The sequence below is a fragment of the Sinocyclocheilus anshuiensis genome, unplaced genomic scaffold (assembly GCF_001515605.1).
Source record: "Sinocyclocheilus anshuiensis isolate Anshui unplaced genomic scaffold, SAMN03320099.WGS_v1.1 scaffold481, whole genome shotgun sequence".
In the NCBI taxonomy this organism is placed as follows: Eukaryota; Metazoa; Chordata; class Actinopteri; order Cypriniformes; family Cyprinidae; genus Sinocyclocheilus; species Sinocyclocheilus anshuiensis.
Genome location: NW_015539907.1, coordinates 2,108,863 through 2,119,175, shown reverse-complemented (window position 1 = coordinate 2,119,175; position 10,313 = coordinate 2,108,863). Strand labels below are relative to the sequence as shown.

General features: G+C 37.2%; 1 protein-coding gene across 3 annotated transcripts in view; it reads left to right on the top strand.

Annotated features, from left to right (window-relative positions):
• LOC107686294 (multiple epidermal growth factor-like domains protein 11) overlaps positions 1 to 10,313 on the top strand; it is a 128,516-nt gene that overhangs the window by 109,529 nt on the left and 8,674 nt on the right. For all 3 annotated transcript variants that reach the window (XM_016483235.1, XM_016483236.1, XM_016483234.1), the window contains 4 exons: positions 1,628 to 1,774; positions 4,664 to 4,798; positions 8,782 to 8,910; positions 9,545 to 9,673. In XM_016483235.1, coding sequence (XP_016338721.1) covers positions 1,628 to 1,774; positions 4,664 to 4,798; positions 8,782 to 8,910; positions 9,545 to 9,673 — 540 coding nt within the window. The remainder of the gene's footprint in view (positions 1 to 1,627; positions 1,775 to 4,663; positions 4,799 to 8,781; positions 8,911 to 9,544; positions 9,674 to 10,313) is intronic.

Genomic DNA, 10,313 nt, shown 5'->3' with positions numbered 1-10,313 from the left:
ATATATATATATATATATATATATTAATCGTGATTAATCATTTAACAGCACTGAATATAGATATAGATAGATATATAATTTATGTTTATGATAATAATATTAAAAACCAGAATTGTGGTAGAAATTCCCCTACGCACCTGACTTAAGTTAAATCGGGTGTCTCCTGACATCAAAAATTATCCTCGGGTGACTTTTCTGACAGCTAATTATGATAGCTCTGACTGCACTGTAGAACCAGGCCTAAGACAGATCAGTTAAGAATTACAGCTACCTGACTCCTAAGAGAGTCTCACTCTTAGTCAGACGATGTCTCGCCCCCTATGAACTATCACTTGGGACTAAGATCTCTAGTGTTCCACTACAACTGCTGCGCAGCAGTAACCAGACAGACTCCAGACAATGCCTTGAATAAGCTTTAATCATGGCCAGGAGGACCTCATACCAATCGCATAGAATCTCCCCAAAAAAAGAAAACAACAGTGTATATAGCATAGGTGCATGGCAAAGATTCATTACATAATTTTTCTCTAATGTAACTGGTTCTTCATAAGTTAAATTCAACAAACCTCCATTCTGTTACTTGCAAAACAAATTTGGTTTTTGATTACTTCAGCTCATTACTCAAGTCATGGGTTGTTATGGTTATTTTTATATTCAGACAGACGTCTAGCCGTCTTGTCCATATGCATCCGTAATTGCAACATACCAACTGAAGTGTCTGTACATTTTGTTCTCAAAAGCGAACAAATGTTAGGCCTGCAAGGAAAAGACAAATGTTACGCCTGTAAGGAAGAGGAATGTTATTTATGATAAATTTAAAATCTATCTATCTATCTATCTGTTTATCATTCTGTCTGTCTGTCTATCTATCTACATTTATATACACACATTTATTGTCTTTTCTATTATTTCATTATATTACATTTTATATGTATTTTTTATTTCTGTTATCATTATTATCTGTTTTATAGTATATATTTACAGTAGCATTTAGCTGTTTTGTCTGCTGTGCTGGTTCCGTTGTAAGCTTGTTTATGAGAATGTGTGTCCATGTGCCTTGTTTTCCTGTTTTTGTTGTAACCCCAGCATGACCAGCTAATGTCATTACATTACAACACTTCGAAACAATATAGTAGGTCTCTTCTTTATATATTTGAGTGTGCGTACTTGAGCGGGTCCCTAGTGGAACTCTACACACAAACCAGCTGAAAGAGAATGGGAGAGGAGGCTCAACCACCCGAGGGACTTGGCCCTGTTAATGAACACTCTGCACTGGCAGGGAGGCCCAGTCTGATCAAAAATACATACAGAGCACAGCACAGAGCGGCCAAGAGATGCATGAACCTACACACACACACCACGCTTTTGAAACCAGCACTTGTGCTTTCAGAGAAGCCTGCTTGGTACTCTGTTGCTGTCCCAATAGAAAATATGATACTAGCTTACTATAAAAGCAGTGCCCTTAAGGTTCAGGCATCCCCCATCGCACATGTCTCTTTTCTGATTTATTTTGCTTTTGTTTGTTTTGCTTTCCTGCATGTATTCCCACTTCTGTTTTCTGCTATAATAGTAAATATGGAAGCACATGGAGAACATGCAGTGATACTTCCCTCATTTGTTTTAACAGGCATCCACTGTGACGGCATCTGCCCTCAAGGCTTCTGGGGGCCTAACTGCTCCATGACCTGCTCATGCCAGAACGGAGGCTCCTGCTCTCCTGAAGACGGGACCTGCGTGTGCGCTCCTGGCTACCGCGGGACTTCCTGCAAGAGAAGTAAGCTTCCTGTCAACTTCCGTTCTCCTTCCAGTGACACTTTTAACACAATGTCACCTTCTCAAAGCCTGTCACATAAGTGGTTTATTTGAACACACTTCAACCGAAGACGATAAACAACTGGTGGGATGAGAGGGGGTCACGACTGTTACATCCAGACAGTGACCCTCTGGGAGTGGAGTGGGGACGGTTGAAGAGTGAAGCACTTAGTGAAGAGTCATGAACATGTGCGAGCAAATCTTTAATCACACAAGTCTTAATCACTTCAGGCCTGGATCTCTGTAGAGATGCAGTGTCCATGTGGGGCTCTCATCAGCCTCTCCATGAGGAGAAGTGTTTACTCAGCCTCTCAAGGGTCTGCTTCTTAAGACACTGATTTGCTCTTGCTGTTTCTCTTTACCACACTGTGCCCTCAACAGATAAGCTGACTGATTGCTGGTCATTTTCAAGGGTCAATATAGTCTGTATATGGTAAAGCCAGTAATATGGCAGGAGACAGGTGACCATTTAAAAACATGTCCAGGTTAGGGTATCTATCTGTCTGTCTATCTATCTATCTATCTGTCTGTCTGTCTATCTGTCTATCTGTCTACCTATCTATCTATCTATCTATCTATCTATCTATCTATCTATCTGTCTATCTGTCTGTCTGTCTGTCTGTCTGTCTGTCTGTCTGTCTAATAAACAACAGGCATTCAATAAAAAGATTAATAGTTCATATTACAAATAAATATACTTTTTTATTCTGTTAATGTATACGTGTGTGTGCGTGTGTGCGTGCTCCTCCTATAAATTAATGTTTACCTTATATCAAACTATAGGCTGACATACACTACCAGTCAAAAGTTTTTGAACAGTAAGATTTTTTAAGTTTTTTAAAGAATTCTCTTCTGCTCACCAAGCCTGCATTTATTTGATCAAAAATACAGCAAAAGCAATAATATTGTGAAATATTTTTTCTATTTAAAGTAACGGCTTTCTATTTGAAAATATATTACAATGTAATTTATTGATGTGATCAAAGCTGAATTTTCAGCATCTTGCTATCTATCTGTCATTCTGTTGTTCTGTCTGTTTTCATTGAATACATTTTTAATAAATAAAAATTAGTAAATATATTTTACCTAACATTTTAATTTTACATTTCAGATTTTTTTTCTGTAATGTTCTAGCATTGTCATTGAATCTCATTATATTCCCATTCTTATTTTAATAGTACGTTTTACTTTATTACAGCTAAAAATACTAATTCTAATAATAATAAAATAAAAGATAAAAACTGGAATAATCCGTAAAGTTAAAAGAAACACTGGAATACAATGTTTTTTAAATAAAAGCTGCGTAAATTAAAGGCAGTACAATATGTACTAACATGATGTATATATACAATGAATACTTCTAGGTTGCTAAATTCAGTTAAAATTGTATATATTATTATTTTGTTTTCATGTTACATTGAAAGTAGAATAGGAAAATTTAGGGTGTCAAAATGCAAAACATCTTAATAGAGTTTTCTTTATGTAAAATCTAATTTATTATTTATGTCTCTTGATTTTGGGGTGAAAAATGATCCAGACATGTGTCTTGAGATTCACCCAGTAAGGAGATGTGTATGCAAGTGTGTGTTCAATGATTGCAGCGAGAAAGGAAAGGGAATGTGATTAATCTTCACCACACTGTTCGTTGTTGTACAATTATCTTAATTACAAAGGCCCACCACCCATGGTGGAAAGGTCAGCACACACTACTCTCCTGCATTACACAAAGCTACAGCAATTAAAGCGAATCAAGACTCTAATGAAGAAAAATGACCCACAGAAGCTCCCGTCTCGGACAGAGCTGAGTGACAGAGACAGACTAAGACCTCATGCTCTGTGAAACAATGAGCCTGACCATGAGGACGACGAAACCCCCTCATTATTTCTGACTATATTAGTTGTACAGGTGACAGTGGCTCTGTGGTTTAGGGTTAAACGCTAGCACCTGGAAGAATGTTTCAGACCTCAAGTGGCCATAGATTGTAACATTACTGAAATGTTTCAGAACTGTTAAATGAAGTGCTAAAGTATATTTCTATACACTGCATTCAAAACTTTGAGGTCAGTAAGATTTTCTTATGCTCATCAAGGCTGCATTTATTTGATCAAAAATAAAGTAAAAAGAGTAATATTGTTAAATATTATTAGAACTGAAAATAACAGCTTTCTATTTTAATATGTTAAAAAAATGTATTTATTCCTGTGATGAAAAGATGAATTTGAAATCTTTTGTAGCATTAACTACTGTTACAAAATTTAATGCCTTCTCTTTAAAGTTGTCCAAATGAAGTTCTTAGCAATGAATATTAATAATCATAAATTAAGTTTTGATGTATTTACGTTAGGAAATTTACAAAATATCTTCATGGAACATGATCTTTACTTAATATCCTAATGATTTTTGGCATAAAAGAAACATTTATAATTTTGACCCATACAAAGTATTGTTGGCTATTGCTACAAATATACCCGTGCTACCTATGACTGGTTTTGTGGTCCAGCGTCACATATAGTAATTTATTACTATTTATTAAACAAAAATACTGACCCAGAACTTGTTTTGAATGGTAGAGTACATAAGATTTTATTTTACTGAATAACAGGACAAAAATATTGATGTTTCTAAATGTTATGTACGAATGTGAACTGCTTTGTACAATATTTTTGTAACTATATTAGTTGCCTGTATGTTTGCTAAGTCTTTCAATGTAATAATTCATATTTTCCATTTATTAAGTGTCTAATCTCTAATTTGTCGTTACTTGCTTTCCCACTTTATCTTTCCTTCCAAATCTGTTGTTCTTTCTGTTTTGTTCCTCTCCTCCCCTTGCTGTCCTTTGCCCCGTGACAGTTTGCCCTCCTGGTTTCTACGGGCACCGCTGCAGCCAGTCATGCCCACAGTGTGTGCACAGCACAGGGCCGTGCCACCACTTCACGGGTCACTGTGAGTGCCTCGCCGGCTTCTTCGGCTCACTTTGCAACCAAGGCAAGTAGCCCTCATTCCTCTCCCTCTGTTTCTCTACTTTCTCTCTCTATTTTTCTCTCCTTCTCACCCACGGACCTCACTACAGATCCTTGGAGGCTAGTTGTGCATTGGGGAGAGGTACGGTCACATCACTGTCCAACTACCTTTACTATAATTACAGTATTTTTCAATTGGAAACTAACTATGACTGAATCAATACACTAAGGCATCCATTTCTCATGATAATGTGCCAGGAATATGCCGTTTCTGCAAAACTGTTGACACATTCTTGTTGCTAACACACAATTTGGAGTTCTGGTGGACATTTTTGCTTTTTGCACAACTCTCAGGGGCCAATGTGAAAATGTTTCTGGCCAGCTGATGAAAATGTTGCTGTCAATAATTATAATGCCTTGAAAACTTTTTTGGGTATTGAACAGTGTTGTTGCAAATTCTGCTGGTTTAAACTTGTCACCAGTGTAACATTGTCTAACTGGCTGACATAGATTAACACAAGTTTTGTCGATATTGTGAGAATGACTTATAGTTATAGTCTTGGAAAAATCAGGAAAAAGTCAAGTTAAAAACTAGTTATTGTTTTGCAACAACAGTGCGTTAATGAATTATAGTTGTTGTGGAGTTTTACTTATAGCTGTATATATATATGTATCTTTGTTTGAAAAAATAATACTAATTTTAGTATTATTTTTGTGTAAATTTCTAAACTCCACTTTTTTAAATGATCAGTATCATTACAATAAAATATTTACTGGTACGTTTAAAATGTCTATAAAAATGCATTGCTTATAATAAAATAATGTATTATCATTTTTGTGGTAGGGCCAGTGAAAGTTTTGGAAGAGAAAATCTAGCTGAAGATTTTTTCCTCAAATTTAAAAAAATGCATGATTCAGACCCATATAAGCAGGTGACTCTTCTGGAAGCAATTCACACAAACTGTAATGACATCAAAGGTCTTTCCGTCTAGTTGCTACTTCCCCTGCTGATGAACCAGAGTGAACCAGAATCGATTGTTATGTAGATGAAAATATGCGGCTGGATTGTGCACTCTTTAGGATGCACAAATGGATAGACGCTGTCATTTAGTGTTGGCATGCATTTTGATTGGCATGTAATGACGATATTGCGGTTCTGTTGGAGATTATATACATAAATGATGCACATAAATAGCAGTTTACCCCTCTCAACCTACCTGTCACTGAAATGAGCTGTACTCGACCCGCATGGCATGTTATACCATTCTGTGTGTGTGCACTCTGCCATTGGCAACATGCCCATCCGCAGAACGCCACGCTGACTCTGCGGCTCCGCCGTACTGAAAATAATTGGCATTATCACTGACACTCTGACAAATAACCTTCAGAGGAAATCTGAATATTGCTGAGCTCATTCTTCTGAGCGAGACAAACACTGAAGAGTCAGGTCGATATCACCGCTTTCCATTTTTGTTGAGCTCCTGTGGAAAACCAAAGACAGCGTAGAGAGAATAATTTGTTAATTTCCACTAATATACTTCATGCTTCAAGATTTACGTCTAGGAGGCCTATAATACCTGGAGAGAGCTATCCGTTAACATTCCCATTCATCATTCCCGTTCAGCTGTGCTGCATATGGATAACCCCCTCCCTGAGAAGTGCACAGTTTGAAATCTGCCATCTCTGGCTGATGGCAAAACATCTACTGTAATATAATGACATATCTGCATATATGTTGCTTAAAAAACAAATTTATTTCGTCAGAAAGCATGGTAACTTTTGAATGGCTGTCAATGGAGAATGATGCAATGAAAATGTCATTGTTATGACTTTCTACCAGTAGGGTTTGACCAGAATAAACCCTGCATATACTTTTTTTAAGGGATCGTTTCTCTACTGTGATTTTTTTACTTTTTAAAAGTTTTTCAAATGAAGCTCCTCACTGTCCGAAGAGAGCGCTGTAAGTATTCACTCTATGTTGACAGTTATATACAAGTATACATAGTTACGGGATTCTGAGTGAAGTTTCAAGTCAATGAGGCAGATTTTCAACTCAAACTAATAAACCCTAACACTCACTTCCCACTCCACAGCACCCAACTGAGACGTCCAGATGAAATATAGATAGACCATCTCATAATAATTAACCAGTCTTTTCATTAATTAAGGAAAGGCCGTATGAATATATAGAATTCACTTTCATTGCTTTCAGAGCCGTCTTGTGAATAAATATTTAATATGTTAAAGCAAAAGAAGGAAAAGGTTTGAGAAAAGGCTTGTTTTAATTTGTCCAGATCATAATTACTGGAAGAAAGGCAGGCCTCGGGGGGATCGTGGCTAGCCCACATACCTACTTTTTTGTAGTTTGGTCTATGCCGGTGTCCTCCGATGTCTTGAGCCCACGTTCACCTGTCTCAGAACGAGCTAATGAACTTCAGCTAGTCACAGTTGGAATGAAATGGAGCTCGTGACATGAGGGGGCCACTAACTAATAAGAGGAAGCTTTGAGTTAGTTGAAAGAGTTTCCACAAAATGAGAAGAGTGTGGAAATATAATTATTAAAAGCCAGTGGCACAAAGATTTAGCTTCAGCTTCACCTCAGTGGACGAACTGTCTGATTGCAACATCTGACTCTGTTGTGTGGCCGTATTTCAACTCTCATGAGAAGCTGAAGACATATATGTTGTCTTCCACAAGGGACGCATCCCATTGTATGTACCTTGCTGTGAACTCACCGAAACTAGAGGATAGAGAGGGGTGAAAAACATGATGGGCTTTAAACTAAACCGAAATTTCTAATTGAGGCAAGTGTCAGAGCGTAGTGAAATATTCATTTTATTAAAAATGTACACAAGCTCTAATTTTAATTTCGTAGTACATCAGTCGACCCTATTCTTGACGGTGCCGAGCGAAGCTGGCAAAGATGGATAATTGGACAGTGTGACAGAAGCACATGTTTGAAGGGTGATTCAGCTTTGAAGTGCACGCAGACATGACTTACAATCACTCCTGCACGTGTCACTCTGGTTTATCATCAGTTACTACTCATGCAGAACTATTATAGAACTTACAATGACGCATTATGATCTTTGAAAAGTTTTAAAGGTGAATTGAAAGATGTTACAGTAAAGTTTAATTGAGACACTATAATTACCTTAACCTAAAAATCCTTCATGTGGTAACATCTGAATGAGTTTATGTCAGAAATATTATTTAACATCACTGAATCAACATTTCAAAAGTTTGAGGTCAATGTTTTTTTTGTTTTTGTTTTTTTTTAATTAATACTTCAATAAAGATGCATTTAATTGATCAAAAGTGACAGTAAAGACATTTATAATGTTACATAAGATTTTCTATGAATTTCTGTTTTTCCACAATTCCACAAAAATATTAAGTAGTCCAACCATTTTTAACATTGATCATAATAAGAAATGTTTCTTAAACACCAAATCTGTAAATTATGTGACACTAAAAACTGGAGCAATGACTGCTGAAAATTCAGATTTGCCATGCCATCACAGGAATAAATGGGGGGAAAAATATATGAAATAGATTTTGAAATACATTAAAATAAAAAAAACATATTTCATAATATTACTGTTTTGTACTGGATTTTTAATCAAATAAATGCAGCCTTGGTGAATATAAGAGCATTTTGTCTTTTCAAAAGAATGGTTGACGGGGTGGGGCTGTATTAGAGTTTGGGAAGTAATCATTATTATTTTTCATAATTTCACAATTTTATATTTTGTTTAGTGCCGCTGCTGAGTCTTCACTTCACCTTCATTTCACTGAAAGCAAAAGCTATTTCAGAAGGATATGTAATTTGAATGCAAATATTTAACTCGAAAACACAATAACATTATTGTGAACTAAGATCAGTGTTCGGAGTAGTAAAATCATTGTTAGCATCCTCCAGATATGCTGTGATTACCATTGAATGAATGACTCACGGGTTTAAGTGTTGTGTTTGTGTCTGTGTTATGTCTGTTTTTGTCCCGTCAGTGTGTCCCAGTGGCAAATACGGGAAAGCCTGTGCTGAGATCTGCGTGTGCACTAACAATGGCACCTGCAACCCCATTGACGGCTCTTGCCAATGTTTCCCAGGCTGGACTGGAGACGACTGTTCACAGAGTACGAACCAATTTGTCCTTTTCTTTGTTTGCATTTGCAGTTCCACCTTCTTTTATTTGTCCCACTCTTAGTGTTTTATCCTACTGCTCTATCCCATCCATTTTCATCCATTTGTCTTTCATGGACGTCTCATGGCATAGTGCCACGTAAATCATGACCACATCCATTTTTCTTTGCCAAATACCCCACAAGACCAACAATTTCTTTCTTCAATAAATTACTTGATAGCACACTCTCAATAATTTACACAGCGCAAGAGAGCGGCAATATGAAATAGAGACGAGAGCAACAATGTCCCGGAGAATTTATCGCTCGCCCTCGCACCCCCCCTCCCCTCTCATGCTGTTAATCTAACATTGTTTGCTGTAAGTGAAGGGGTGAGGACTGGCTGAGGGATTTCAATTATTAATTCCCAACAGTGACAATTTCAGCTTATACTGTAGCTATGGCCCTCATTTCGGTGTGATTTCCTCTTTATCTTCGCTCTACCACATTTTATTTACAAAACATGCAAATTTTACATCAAATCCATCATTTTGTATACGTTATGTCAATTAGGGGCCTGTAAATGTGCGTTTAGACGCGTGTTTTACACGTTTCTTAGTCTTCATTTGACATGTCTCTGGCTCCGCAGTTTGTCCCATAGGCCAGTGGGGCCCTGACTGCTTGAACTCGTGTAACTGTCACAACGGAGCCCAATGTAGTGCCTACGACGGAGAGTGCAGGTGCAGCCTGGGCTGGACCGGCCTCTACTGCACGCAGCGTGAGTCTCTCTCACACACAAGTACACACACATTCATAGTTATTAAATACACAAACAAGCCACTATTATACACATGCAAACACTCTCTCCCGCACACGTAATGAACATAAAGTGACACAGTGACATCTGTTGGCAGTATTTCAGAACTGCACCAGGGAGTTATGAAATCTCATGATGTTATGATGCCACTGAGTGGTCCTTAATAATAAATGCACGTTTTTTTTCACATCAGTCATTTAACTCATTATATGACCTTGCTCAAGGCTGAAATCAAAAACCATCAACATCACGCCTGCAAAAAAACAGAATCCATCTCTCATTCATTACGTCAATCATTTCTTGATCCCTCCTCTGCTGCCACTCTGTTTGAAACTTTTTTTTTTATGACGGCAGTGATATAAACTCTTTCTTGAGGAGTGATGAAATCAGTTTGTGTTTTGCTGCAATGTTTGCTCCAGTAGGCTTGTTATCTTTAGTGGCCAGACTGTCTTTGCGTGTTTGTGTGTTTATGTACTGTACATGTGTTTGTCTATGAATTGCTATTAGTGTACGAGGCCGTCGTGAATAGGGAAACACTGTCATGCTAATATAATTCAATTAGGTACATGTTATAATAACAAATTTTGGTCATTTGTGGAAT